This window comes from Homarus americanus, unplaced genomic scaffold (assembly GCF_018991925.1).
Source record: "Homarus americanus isolate GMGI-L3 unplaced genomic scaffold, GMGI_Hamer_2.0 scaffold45562, whole genome shotgun sequence".
In the NCBI taxonomy this organism is placed as follows: Eukaryota; Metazoa; Arthropoda; class Malacostraca; order Decapoda; family Nephropidae; genus Homarus; species Homarus americanus.
The window spans coordinates 1,403,284-1,414,555 of NW_024744839.1; the positions used below are offsets into that span (position 1 = coordinate 1,403,284).

Consider the following 11,272-nt stretch of genomic DNA (forward strand, 5'->3'; position numbering starts at 1 on the left):
TTGTAGCATGATATATGTGAAATAATTTTTTAGTCTTATATTTTCCTTGTCAATAATTTTACCTACGAGATAACAAGAATCTTTTTCACCTGTAATCAGTGGTCCAGTACATATTTTTGGTCCAAAACTTCTCAAAAAATAAAAAAAGGCAATGACCAAATTTAAAATACAAGAATGTATGAATAAATCTATAAATGCTATTCTTCTTAGTTAAGATTAGGTAAAGACTTAGAATATTTAAGCAGCTAACTTTGTTTCCCACTACAAACATCTGCGTGAGGACAGGCCGGGAAGAGCAGCTCCCCTTACAACGACTCCTTCCTGTTGTTTACGCCACCGTTTTATGAGTATAGTGACTGAGTTGTGTGTCATTCTCCAAGATGGCGGTGATTAAACCAGGTAAGAGTCTCTCGTTTATTAAACCATCTTTCCTATCATTACAAAAGTGACAGACCTTTTCTCGTTACACATGGGGATATATTCCCTAGTTTATTCATTTCCACCCTAAGATTAACCATCCTAGCACTTACCTAACCTAATCTAAACTAACTTAACCTAACATTGCCCCAATCTAATCTAACTTGACCTAACCTTGCCCTAGCCTAACCTAATCTGGCCTAACCTTAAGATTAACCACCCTAGCACTTACCTAACCTAATCTAAGTTAACCTAAGCTAACCTTGCTTAACCTCAACTTACCTAACCCACCCAAATAATGTTGGGTATGAGGTGTTTAAACATCAGGTGATAATAAGCTGAGAGAGAGAGAGAGAGAGAGAGAGAGAGAGAGAGAGAGAGAGAGAGAGAGAGAGAGAGATATATTCCTAACCTCCAGGTGTTCCTGAATTTTACTTGTTACATCATCATAATCATCAAAGCCAATGTAACCACCACCACCACCTCACCCCCAACCCACCACCACCACTGACCCCAACCCACACCACCACCTCACCCCAACCCACCACCACCCCTCCTGACCTACTGCCACCTCCTCTCCCCCCCCTGATCCACCACCACCTCCTCCCCCCCAACCCACCACCACCTCCACATACCCCCCTCTGACCCACCACCACCTCCACATACTCTGACCCACCACCATACCTCCCCTGACCCACCACCACCTCCTTAACCCACCAACACCTCTCCCCACCACCTCCTCCTCCTCCTCCTAACCCACCACCACATACCCCCGACCCACCACCACCTCCACATACCCCCCTGACCCACCACCACCACCTCCTAACCCACCACCACATACCTCCCCTGACCCACCAACACCTCCACATACTCCCCCCCGACCCACCACCACCTTATACAACATTACTATACCACATTAACATAGATATGGACGTGTCAAAACTTGTTATCTTTGTCTTCATTACACACGTAAGATCTATGCATATATATATGAGAGGAGCTGTTCACAGAGGTCTCACTCATCTATAAACTTTAGTCTACTTTATAAGCACACTTTATTATATACCGAGTTATAAGGTCGTAGTCTGTGTAGTTCGTATTATAAGTAGATTTTTTATATATAAGACGTATTATAAGTGGTCCATTATATAAGTACCACACACACACACACACACACACACACACACACACACACACACACACACACACACACAATATCACCCCAAAGAAAAAACAAAACTAAACCTAGAAATATATCTACAATATTATGTCTTACCGTTGTATATCTTAACTACAGAGATATACTTAGTTCTCCACACCTGAAGGCGGAGGTCATCAGCGCTAGCGGACGTTTGGACCACAGTTAAGTTAGGTTAGGTTAACTTAGGTTAGATTAAATTAGATTAGGTTAGGTTAGGTCCTCACCACCCTGGCCCTACATTCTGTCATCAGGTGGGTTAGGTTAGGTCAGATCAGGTCCTAACCACCCTGGGCCCCTGTAGTCTGTCATCAGGTGGGTTAGGTTAGGTCAGATTAGGTCCTAACCACCCTGGCCCTACAGTCTGTCATCAATTGGAGTAATGAAGGCGGATTGTGGGGTAGCCTGAGCTGAATGACGTATAGGGGAACATAATGGTTGAATTAAGTGACATCAATATATAAAGGAGGGGGTGGAGGAGGCTGAGAGAACGATGAGTCAGGAAGGAAGAGAGGGAAGAAGGTTGTGTTTGAGGGAGCTGGGGTGTGGAGGATTAGATGAAGGAAGGAAAGGAGTGGAGGAGGGAGGGAGAATGATGGACGGGGAGGGAAGGGGCTGGTGTTGGAAGGAATCGGAGAGAAAGGGGAGAAGAGCGAGATGGAGCCGAGCGTGTATGGGGCAGGGAGAGGCGGAGTGAGGCAGGGGAGGGGCAAGTGGGGAGAAGAAACGGAGGATGAGAGACGTCGCCCACAGGTGTGGCCAGCAGAGCATTAATTAACCTGTGTGCTCACTGCTCCGTGTGACCGATGAGGCACAAGGAGGCTTCACCCCACCCCCTCTTTCCCTCTCTCATCCCCGCCCACTCCTTCCCCTTCTCATCCCACTCCTCTCTCATCCGACTGTCTCCCACACCCTTCTCATTCAACTCTCACCTCCCCCGCTCTCATCAATCACTCCCTTCCCCTCTCATTCTCACTTTTCCATTTCTCCTCTCATCCCTACACGCTCCTTCCCCTCTCATCACACTCCTCTTTTTAGTCTCACTCTCCCCTTCCCCGCGTCTCTCACCTCCTCATCATATTAGAGGGTAAAGCATCAGCGTATACCTGTCATACGTTAGTGTATCGCAGCGTCATCACCGTACATAGTTTGTACAGTATATCTACCTCGAGGGTACGATGGCGTCACTTGGTTGTAAACAGAGCAAGATGACCATTGTTGGAAAATTACTACGAAAAATGGATTATCATAACATGTATCTATTAATTTTTTTCAGATTTATTTCCTTTGAGTAAACATCCTAACCATATACAAAACAATCAAACAAAACATTAGGGTCTTGTGTTTTAGGGTTTGGTTGTTGTATTTTCTCGTATCATCTTAAAAATAGTTTAGAGCCCGGTTCGTGTTACTCTTTATAACATGGTATATCTTGAGTAAACAATGTCTAACGAATTATAATTATCAGAGCGTTAAACTCCAGTGATTTCTTTTGAGAGCAACCGACCACAGAAAAACATAACAGACACCTGCAGGCCACAGAAAAACATGACAGACACCTGCAGGCCACAGAAAAACATAACAGACACCTGCAGGCCACAGAAAAACATGACAGACACCTGCAGGCCACAGAAAAATGACAGACACCTGCACACAGACATGACAGACACCTGCAGGCCACAGAAAAACATGACAGACACCTGCAGGCCACAGAAAAACATGACAGACACCTGCAGGCCACAGAAAAACATGACAGACACCTGCAGGCCACAGAAAAACATAAGACACCTGCAGGCCACAGAAAGACATAACAGACACCTGCAGGCCACAGACAGATAGGTGAGCCATCTGGTCTACAGTAAATATTCCATCGACTCTTGTGGTGCACAGGAGGACCAGAATAGACTCAGGGACAATAGACATGTTAGGTAGGACACGGGTGGCTGCGACAGGGTGTGCCAGGACCCAGATTCTCCAAAAATTTCTTAAGTTAAATCTTCCTCATAAAACTTAGTATGAGACTTGTATATATAAAGTACCTCATATTTATAAATAATGAATCAAGAAAATGGCGTCAGAATTACACCTAAACACTCTTTATAATATTTTAGAGGCGGTTCCTTCAAACGATTAGTTACAGGGGTAAATTTTAACGCACGTACGAACGCTTTGAACGCATTAATGGTGAGGGGGGGAGGCGGTGGGGGATCCTGTTTAAAATAATAAATACGTCCCCAGATTAGATAAATAATTCCTGTCGTTTATTTGCCCTTTAATATGAGTTGGAAGAGTCAAGTTGTTGTGGGAGTGAGAGGCGGCGAGAAAGGCGGAGTTTGATAACTCCGGGCTGGTCAGCAGGAGGCCTCACGTCACTGCCATACACACACACACACACACACCACGGCTCAACACGCATTTTATGTATACGAGTATAATGTGGACTAATTTCCAGGTGTTCCTTCCAGAGGGGGGGGGGGGACAATTGTTAATGTGATGTTAATAGCAATAATAATTGTGATAACGATAACAATAATAGTGATAATAACGATACTAATAAAAATTGTGATAACGATAATAATAATAATAATAGTGATAAAATATGTTGCATTGAGTCAAAGTTCACACATTTTCAGCTGCGATGCATTTTTGCATCACCCCTAAATCTGGCATCGTTACCTGTAAATCATGCTTTTTGGTAATTATATAAGACTGCTATATTATGTCACAAGGGTAGCTGGTTTGGTATCAGAGGTGCCACCTGTGAATGGTTACGTACATTTACAGTTAGGGAAATGAAGACGGTCGAGTGCCGTGCCCAACTTCAAAATTCCCTGTGTCGAAGGCTTAGTACTCACTGTTCCAAACGGGTCGCCAGGTCCATGTAAACCATTTTACTTTTATCGCTGATATTAACAATCAATAATTAAATTGGACAAATTCTCCACATTTATCGAATTTTTCTGCTGTTTTTATAAACAGGTGTGACATTACAGATGTTGATAGTATCCACAAGTGTAATATATCAGCATCTTACGTCACACCTCAAACAATTTAGCCTAAGACGGACACAACAAATGACTTCCAAAAATAAATATTCAGACGAGTTACCTGATATGATGTGTTTAGCGTCACCTTCCATGCTCTCTTCCAGCCACACCGACACCTATAACATATACCTAATCTTATACAACACTCTTGGTATTATCATAATGACTTCATTTATCTTGTCTTGCGGCTCCTCGCTGATATAAATATGTATGACAGAACGCCATCACTGTCATCCTCTTAAGGCTGTTCTCTCTATTCTTCCTCTCTTGTGGTTATGTATCTCTCCAGTGACGACATCATCTACTGGATAATGTTATGTTAGCTACACACACACACACACACATATATATATATATATATATATATATATATATATATATATATATATATATATATATATATATATTTTTTTTTTTTTAACGGGGATTAGCCCATCCGGGCACAGGTCACTGTCCCACATCGGGGCCTGGGGGTTGAAAAATAATAATAATAAAAATATAATAACCATAAATAAATACAAAAACGAAAAAATAAATAAATCAAGAGTGAGAAACGATATACATTATGTATGTTGTGTTGTCAAAGTAAGAGAAACAATTGAGATCCTGCAATTGTGTGTAAATGAGGCAGAAAGTCAGATCAGCAACCTGTGACTTGGTTACAAATTTTGTGATGCCATGTGGCAGCAGGGTCTACCATTAGACAACACATTATGCGGTGATATATTGTCCAGTTTATATTGTGGTGATATATTGTCCAGTCGCTGAGCTCAGGACGCACCGACTCATTCTTTCGTGTGTATTCCTCCGAAACACACCGCACTGTAAACAATGTCTTCCTCTTTTTTTGTCTAACTGCATTTAAAATGTCTTCACTTTCCATGCGCCTCATTTACCCCTAATGACAATGATTATGAAAGAGGAGTAAATGAAAATATTGGTAGGTTCACTCTGCCATAAGCGTCCTTTATCAGTTGGGCATTATGTGGATATGACGTCCAAAACTGTATAAAAAAAGGGGGGGGGGAATCACGTAGCCTCTCATTTTCGCTATTTTAACATTCGTAATTATATCTCCTTGTGATAATTTAATAAAAAAAAGTAAATGCGTAAAGCTAATCTTCTTGGAGTTTCTAAATCTCCTTCTAGTATAATAGAATATCGCCAAAACTTACCATCAACAATTTGTATTATTTCAAAACTTCTTTCTCTCAGCTCATTATCCGCATGTTTTTCCGATACGTCACTCTCAAAATGGCTCAAATTTTCTGCCTCAAGTAGCATTTTTACGACTGTCTACCCACCATTGTGACGCCTTGGAAAGTCTGTAGGAAGGACATCATCGCCACCACCGTCACAGGGAGGTATTGTGTGTGTGTGTGTGTGTGTGTGGTGACAATCGGGGCGTGAGCTGGACTCTGCGGGGCGCCTCTACCTACCTCACCCTACACCTGTTACTGACGCTTTCCCTCCCTCCTTGCTGACCTACTTTTGCTGTACTGTGACCTACTTGTGCTACACTAATGACCTACTCGTGCTACACTAAAGACCTACTTGTGCTACACTAATGACCTACTCGTGCTACACTAATGACCTACTCGTGCTACACTAATGACCTACTTCTGTTACACTAATGACCTACTTGTGCTTCACTAATGACCTACTCGTGCTACACTAATGACCTACTCGTGCTACACTAATGACCTACTCGTGCTACACTAATGACCTACTTCTGCTACACTAACGACTTGGTTACACCTCAGCTACCCTGAGAGATTAGAGCGCCTGAAATTGCCAAGCTATACTACAGACAGGCGAGGGGTGACCTGATTGAAGTGTATAAACATCTCAAAGGGCACTACTCAGTCGAGTGCCCTTACCTGGAGCTGGCGGACGCTCGCCCCACAAGGGGTCACACAGCTCAAGGTTGAAGAAGCCGCAAGCCCAGAAAACTGTGAGGGCAAACTTTTTCGGAGTGAGAGTTGTGAACTCTTGGAACAACCTGCCAGTGTGTGTTGTGACAGCACCAAGTGTGAGCTCTTTCAAGACCAGACTTGACAGAGACGCGACCCATAGCCCAAGCGCCCAACGAGCCGATCAGTGGTGAAGAGGATAAAAGTAAAAGTAAAGATGATCTAGTCTACCTAAGTGTACCCAGGTGTGTCTAGGTGTACCCAGGTGTGTCTAGGTGTACCCAGGTGTGTCTAGGTGTACCCAGGTGTGTCTAGGTGTACCCAGGTGTGTCTAGGGGTTACCGGGGTGTGTCTAGGTGTACCCAGGTGTGTCTAGGTGTACCCAGGTGTGTCTAGGGGTTACCGGGGTGTGTCTAGGTGTACCAAGCTGTCTAAGTGTAACGCGTCTAGGTGTACCCAGGTGCACCTAGGTGTACCGTGATGTCTTGGTGCACCGTGGTTGTACGAGGTGATTTTAACCCGGTTAGTTAAGAGTTGTTCTTCACAGCACACCAAAACACCTCACACAGGAGCCAAACAAAGTATGGGTAGCGATGAGTGTTTACTGGTGTGTGTTCTCTTCCCAGCCTTCTTGGGCGTCTACATCAACGTGGGTGTTTTTGTTTGTTTATTTATCATTTCACCACTTATCACATTACCATCCAATCGGGTGGTTGGTCTGATTTTATATTACTTTGATATGAACTTTATATGTCCAGTGTTAGTATAGGAGGAAATCAGAATCAGTACCCTGAGGAAGCCAATGATGCCTTTTAGTCACATTGCATTAACACCCTTCCCATGCACTTGTGTCCTGGGCAAATAGGACTTGAACCCATAACACAGTGGTGAGAGATACGCACGCTACCGATGTATCACCAACCCTTGCCAGGGTGACGTAGCCTCAGTGGTCCAGCTGCCCGTCATAGGGATCGAATAGCCAACTGGCTGCTGGGTGTTATTAATTAGGTAAGTACCTGCCCGGCCACCTGGCACTATGAATAATTGCGGAATAACGATAACTAGCGTTTTCAACTTCTGACTTTTATCTTTTTTTTTTACGGGGCTTAGCCCACTCGGGCACAGGTCACTGACCCACATCAGGGCCTGGTGGGCGAAAATGTAATAATAATAATAATAATAATAATAATAATAATAATAATAATAATAATAATAATAATAATAATAATAATAATAATAATAATAATAATAATAAAGAACCATAAATAAATACAAAAATTAAAAAAGATCAAAATTGAGAAACAATATATGTATGTTGTGTTGTTAATAGTAAGTGAAACAATTGAGACCCTGCAATTGTGTGTAAATGAGGCAGAAAGTCAGATCAGCAACCTGGGACTTGGTCACAATTTTTGTGATGCCATATAGCAGCAGGGTCTACCATAGACAACACATTATGCTTCCAATATCTTCCCAGGCGGTAGTACCTCCCTGTTTGGTAGCTGCCTAATACCTACTACCTAATAGAGTCGAATAACTTTACATACTGTATAATCTAACCATCCTAACCTAAACTAACAATATACAGTAGGTAATTAGAAAATGTTGCAAATAATAGTCACGGCTCGCTCGTGGAGGTCCAGTACTGTACAGTTCTTGGTACACGGTCTAGTGAAAGATGGATAGTGACGTGTACACAAAAACCAAGATGCAAGAAGTATGAAAACTTTGTGTTTTTCTGTGTATAAGTTTTATGTGTATTTGTGTATATAACTGTACAGGTGTCACGATAGATAGGGATAATCGTCCAATTACTCCTTAACACCTCTGTTTATTTAAGACCTAAATTAGATAAAGTTAGGGTAGGTTAGATTAAGTTAGGCATTTTAGTTATGATTCTCAAAAGGTCTTAATGATGGTAACTACAGTACGTATATGTATTAATTATTTCTATCGCCTGGAATTTATTCGAACGTATCTTGCTGGTTAATTAACTGCTTAAAAAACCAATTGTATAGATAATTGTGGTACAAATGAATGGGAATGATATGGTTGAGTGGGTGTCCATTGGGGTGTGGGGGGATGAGTGCGCTTAAGGGGTGCGCAGAAGGCGAGTCCCCACACATAAATATGGTGGCCCCCAACTGTTGGATACCATCAGGTCTCCATCACTCCACCACTCACACCCTCAAGTATGTCACTTATAGAAAAATATTAGTTAATTTTATTTGTTTAGGAAAATTTGGGGCATGAATAAGGGGTTTCGGTGTTTTAAAGACACTTGTTACTCGTAAAAAAAAGTTCGCTTATGCAATTTTGGGGGGATCAATAATGTGTAAATCATCCGTTAAATCATAGACAAATCTAATTATTTTAAAAGACACGGTAAAACTTTGCATACATATTAACAAGTTCACAACAGAGCTGCTAATGTTAATTTTAAATTAACTTAATATAGAGCTCTTGCTGTGACACACTCCCTCATACTATTTTAATCAGTTTATAATTTATCATAACAATTATGCAAATTTCTCAATGCCATTACAATGACGGGTTAGTAAAGTGTGTTGAAAGAGGCACTACGCATGTTGTTGTGACATAACCCTAGTCAGCACTAGTGGGTCTTGAACACAGTCACATGAGTTGCAAGAGGCGGACGAGTAGATTTTTGCGTCAGTATTTATAACCAACTATTATACTGTACAGTAGATGTATTAGATTAGGTAATGATTTAAGAGTTACTGAAGGTGACACTTTGATGGTTATCACTTACCAATCACAGTCAGTCGGAATACATTTTAAAGCAAACTTTTGCAATCATTTGTACTGTATTAATAATTTGTCGTTGCATTCCCTTCTATCCCAGATTAGGTCACAAACTTTTAACACTTTTTTTACGGGGAATAGCCCACCCGGGCACAAGTCATCGACCCACAACCCGAGGGGGCGAAAAAATAAGATTAAAAATAAATTAAAGATATTAACGAATAAATTTATAACAGGCGGGAAAACGCACATGTAGCCAGAAATACTCTTCGAAATTTAATCTGAACATACAGCTTGACACCCATCACCACTATGGACAGTTATTGTATATACCTTGTTACGTCAGCGGTACAACGACGGGATAATGTAATATTACTTATAACATGAAGAATTATATACCTTACTTAATTGTTGGTAGCTGCTGCCTGCTGTATAGATCTACTCCTGTACTAAGTTAACATCACATCAGAAGCGAGGGAAAGTTAGTGAACCATGATCGTGTTACAGAATGCGTACCGCCGTGGCTGTAGCGATACTGGTGCTCGTGGCTATGACCGCCGTCCTCATTCAGGCACAGGAACTCAAGTATCCTGAGCGTGAGGTAAGTCCTACTACTCTGTGTGATAAGATGTTCCCACTGTCCACCATCCTTTCCTATCCTGCCATGTTTGTCTTTCCTCCTGCTGCCCCATTCACCTCTCCCTCCTCTCCAAATCCCTCCCCTTCCCCTCCTTCCCTATCTCCCTCTCCACCTCCCCTTCCCTTTCAGCTTTTTTGTTAATTCCATCTCATGGTGCATTATGACTAAGATTGGTAGAATTCTAGGAGCAGTGGTAAGAGAATACATCAAGTTATGGTTGAGTTTAAGTGGAATTCCAACACCATTTCAGTCTTAATTTAATCAGTAAGATGTGTTCTTAAACTTCCAGGTACGAGGACAATAATAGCATCAGCATGTTTAAGAGAACAAGTCCTGACTGTTTATTTTGGGCAGGTGGTGGCTGACATGGCTGCTCAGATCCTGCGCGTGGCGCTAGGTCCCTGGGGCTCTGTAGCCGCTGTACCCCGCAAACGCAACTCCGAACTGATCAACTCCCTCCTTGGCATCCCTAAAGTGATGAACGACGCCGGTAGAAGATAAATGACCCCCCCTCATTCCTCTTCCAAATCATATATGTGAGGATATAAGATCAATTTATCTCGAGGTTTAATAATTTTAATATTTGTTTTGATTTCTTGAGTTAGTTGGGCAAGGGTTGTGTATATTCCACCTTCTGTTAATATTGCTAGTTTATTGTACATTTTCCTTGTCACTATAAACATTGCATTTTGTCACTTCCGCCTACAGGAAAAGACCCGAATATTTTGTCCTCAATAGCGTATGTGAAGTTTCTTGGTCTCTCCAACAGAACGAGATCAGCGGGTGTGTACAGCCTTTCAATCTCACGCTGAGGACAGAACATCAAAAACTTTCTTTGAAATAAATGTTTGCAGCACAACATCTTTCTCACTCATACCTTTCTTGTTTTATCAATTCAAAGTCGAACAATGAATATATATATATATATATATATATATATATATATATATATATATATATATATATATATATATACATCATGTAAGGTGCTCCATTATTTCCCTTTTTCGTGTGATTTTATCAATGTGTATATGTATATATATATATATATATATATATATATATATATATATCAGCATATACACTACCTACAAACGCAATTAATGAAAAAAATGAAGGTATATTGTGGAACAAACTCGCAATAAGTAACCGTGTGAAATTAATTCCTAGAAACATCTACAGGTATATGCAATAACTATATCATCAACATTTAAACTTACCTATTATGTATTTATGAAAACACTTCTTAATACAACGCCATAATATATAACAATGGATCGAACAGAAATGC

General features: G+C 41.3%; 1 protein-coding gene across 3 annotated transcripts in view; it reads left to right on the plus strand.

Annotated features, from left to right (window-relative positions):
* Positions 1-10,840, plus strand: part of LOC121878139 (pigment-dispersing hormone 1 peptides-like) — a 27,235-nt gene extending 16,395 nt beyond the window's left edge. Inside the window, exons 1-4 of one of the 3 annotated variants that reach the window (XM_042384155.1) lie at positions 304-399; positions 9,849-9,942; positions 10,336-10,517; positions 10,751-10,840. In XM_042384155.1, the coding sequence (XP_042240089.1) occupies positions 9,850-9,942; positions 10,336-10,482 (240 nt within the window). In that variant the 5' untranslated portion in view covers positions 304-399; position 9,849 and the 3' untranslated portion in view covers positions 10,483-10,517; positions 10,751-10,840. Of the gene's footprint in view, positions 1-303; positions 400-8,736; positions 8,768-9,848; positions 9,943-10,335; positions 10,518-10,750 lie in introns of those variants that run through there. The other 2 variants (XM_042384154.1, XM_042384153.1) reach the window with 2 other exon arrangements.
* Positions 10,841-11,272: the final 432 nt, after the last annotated feature.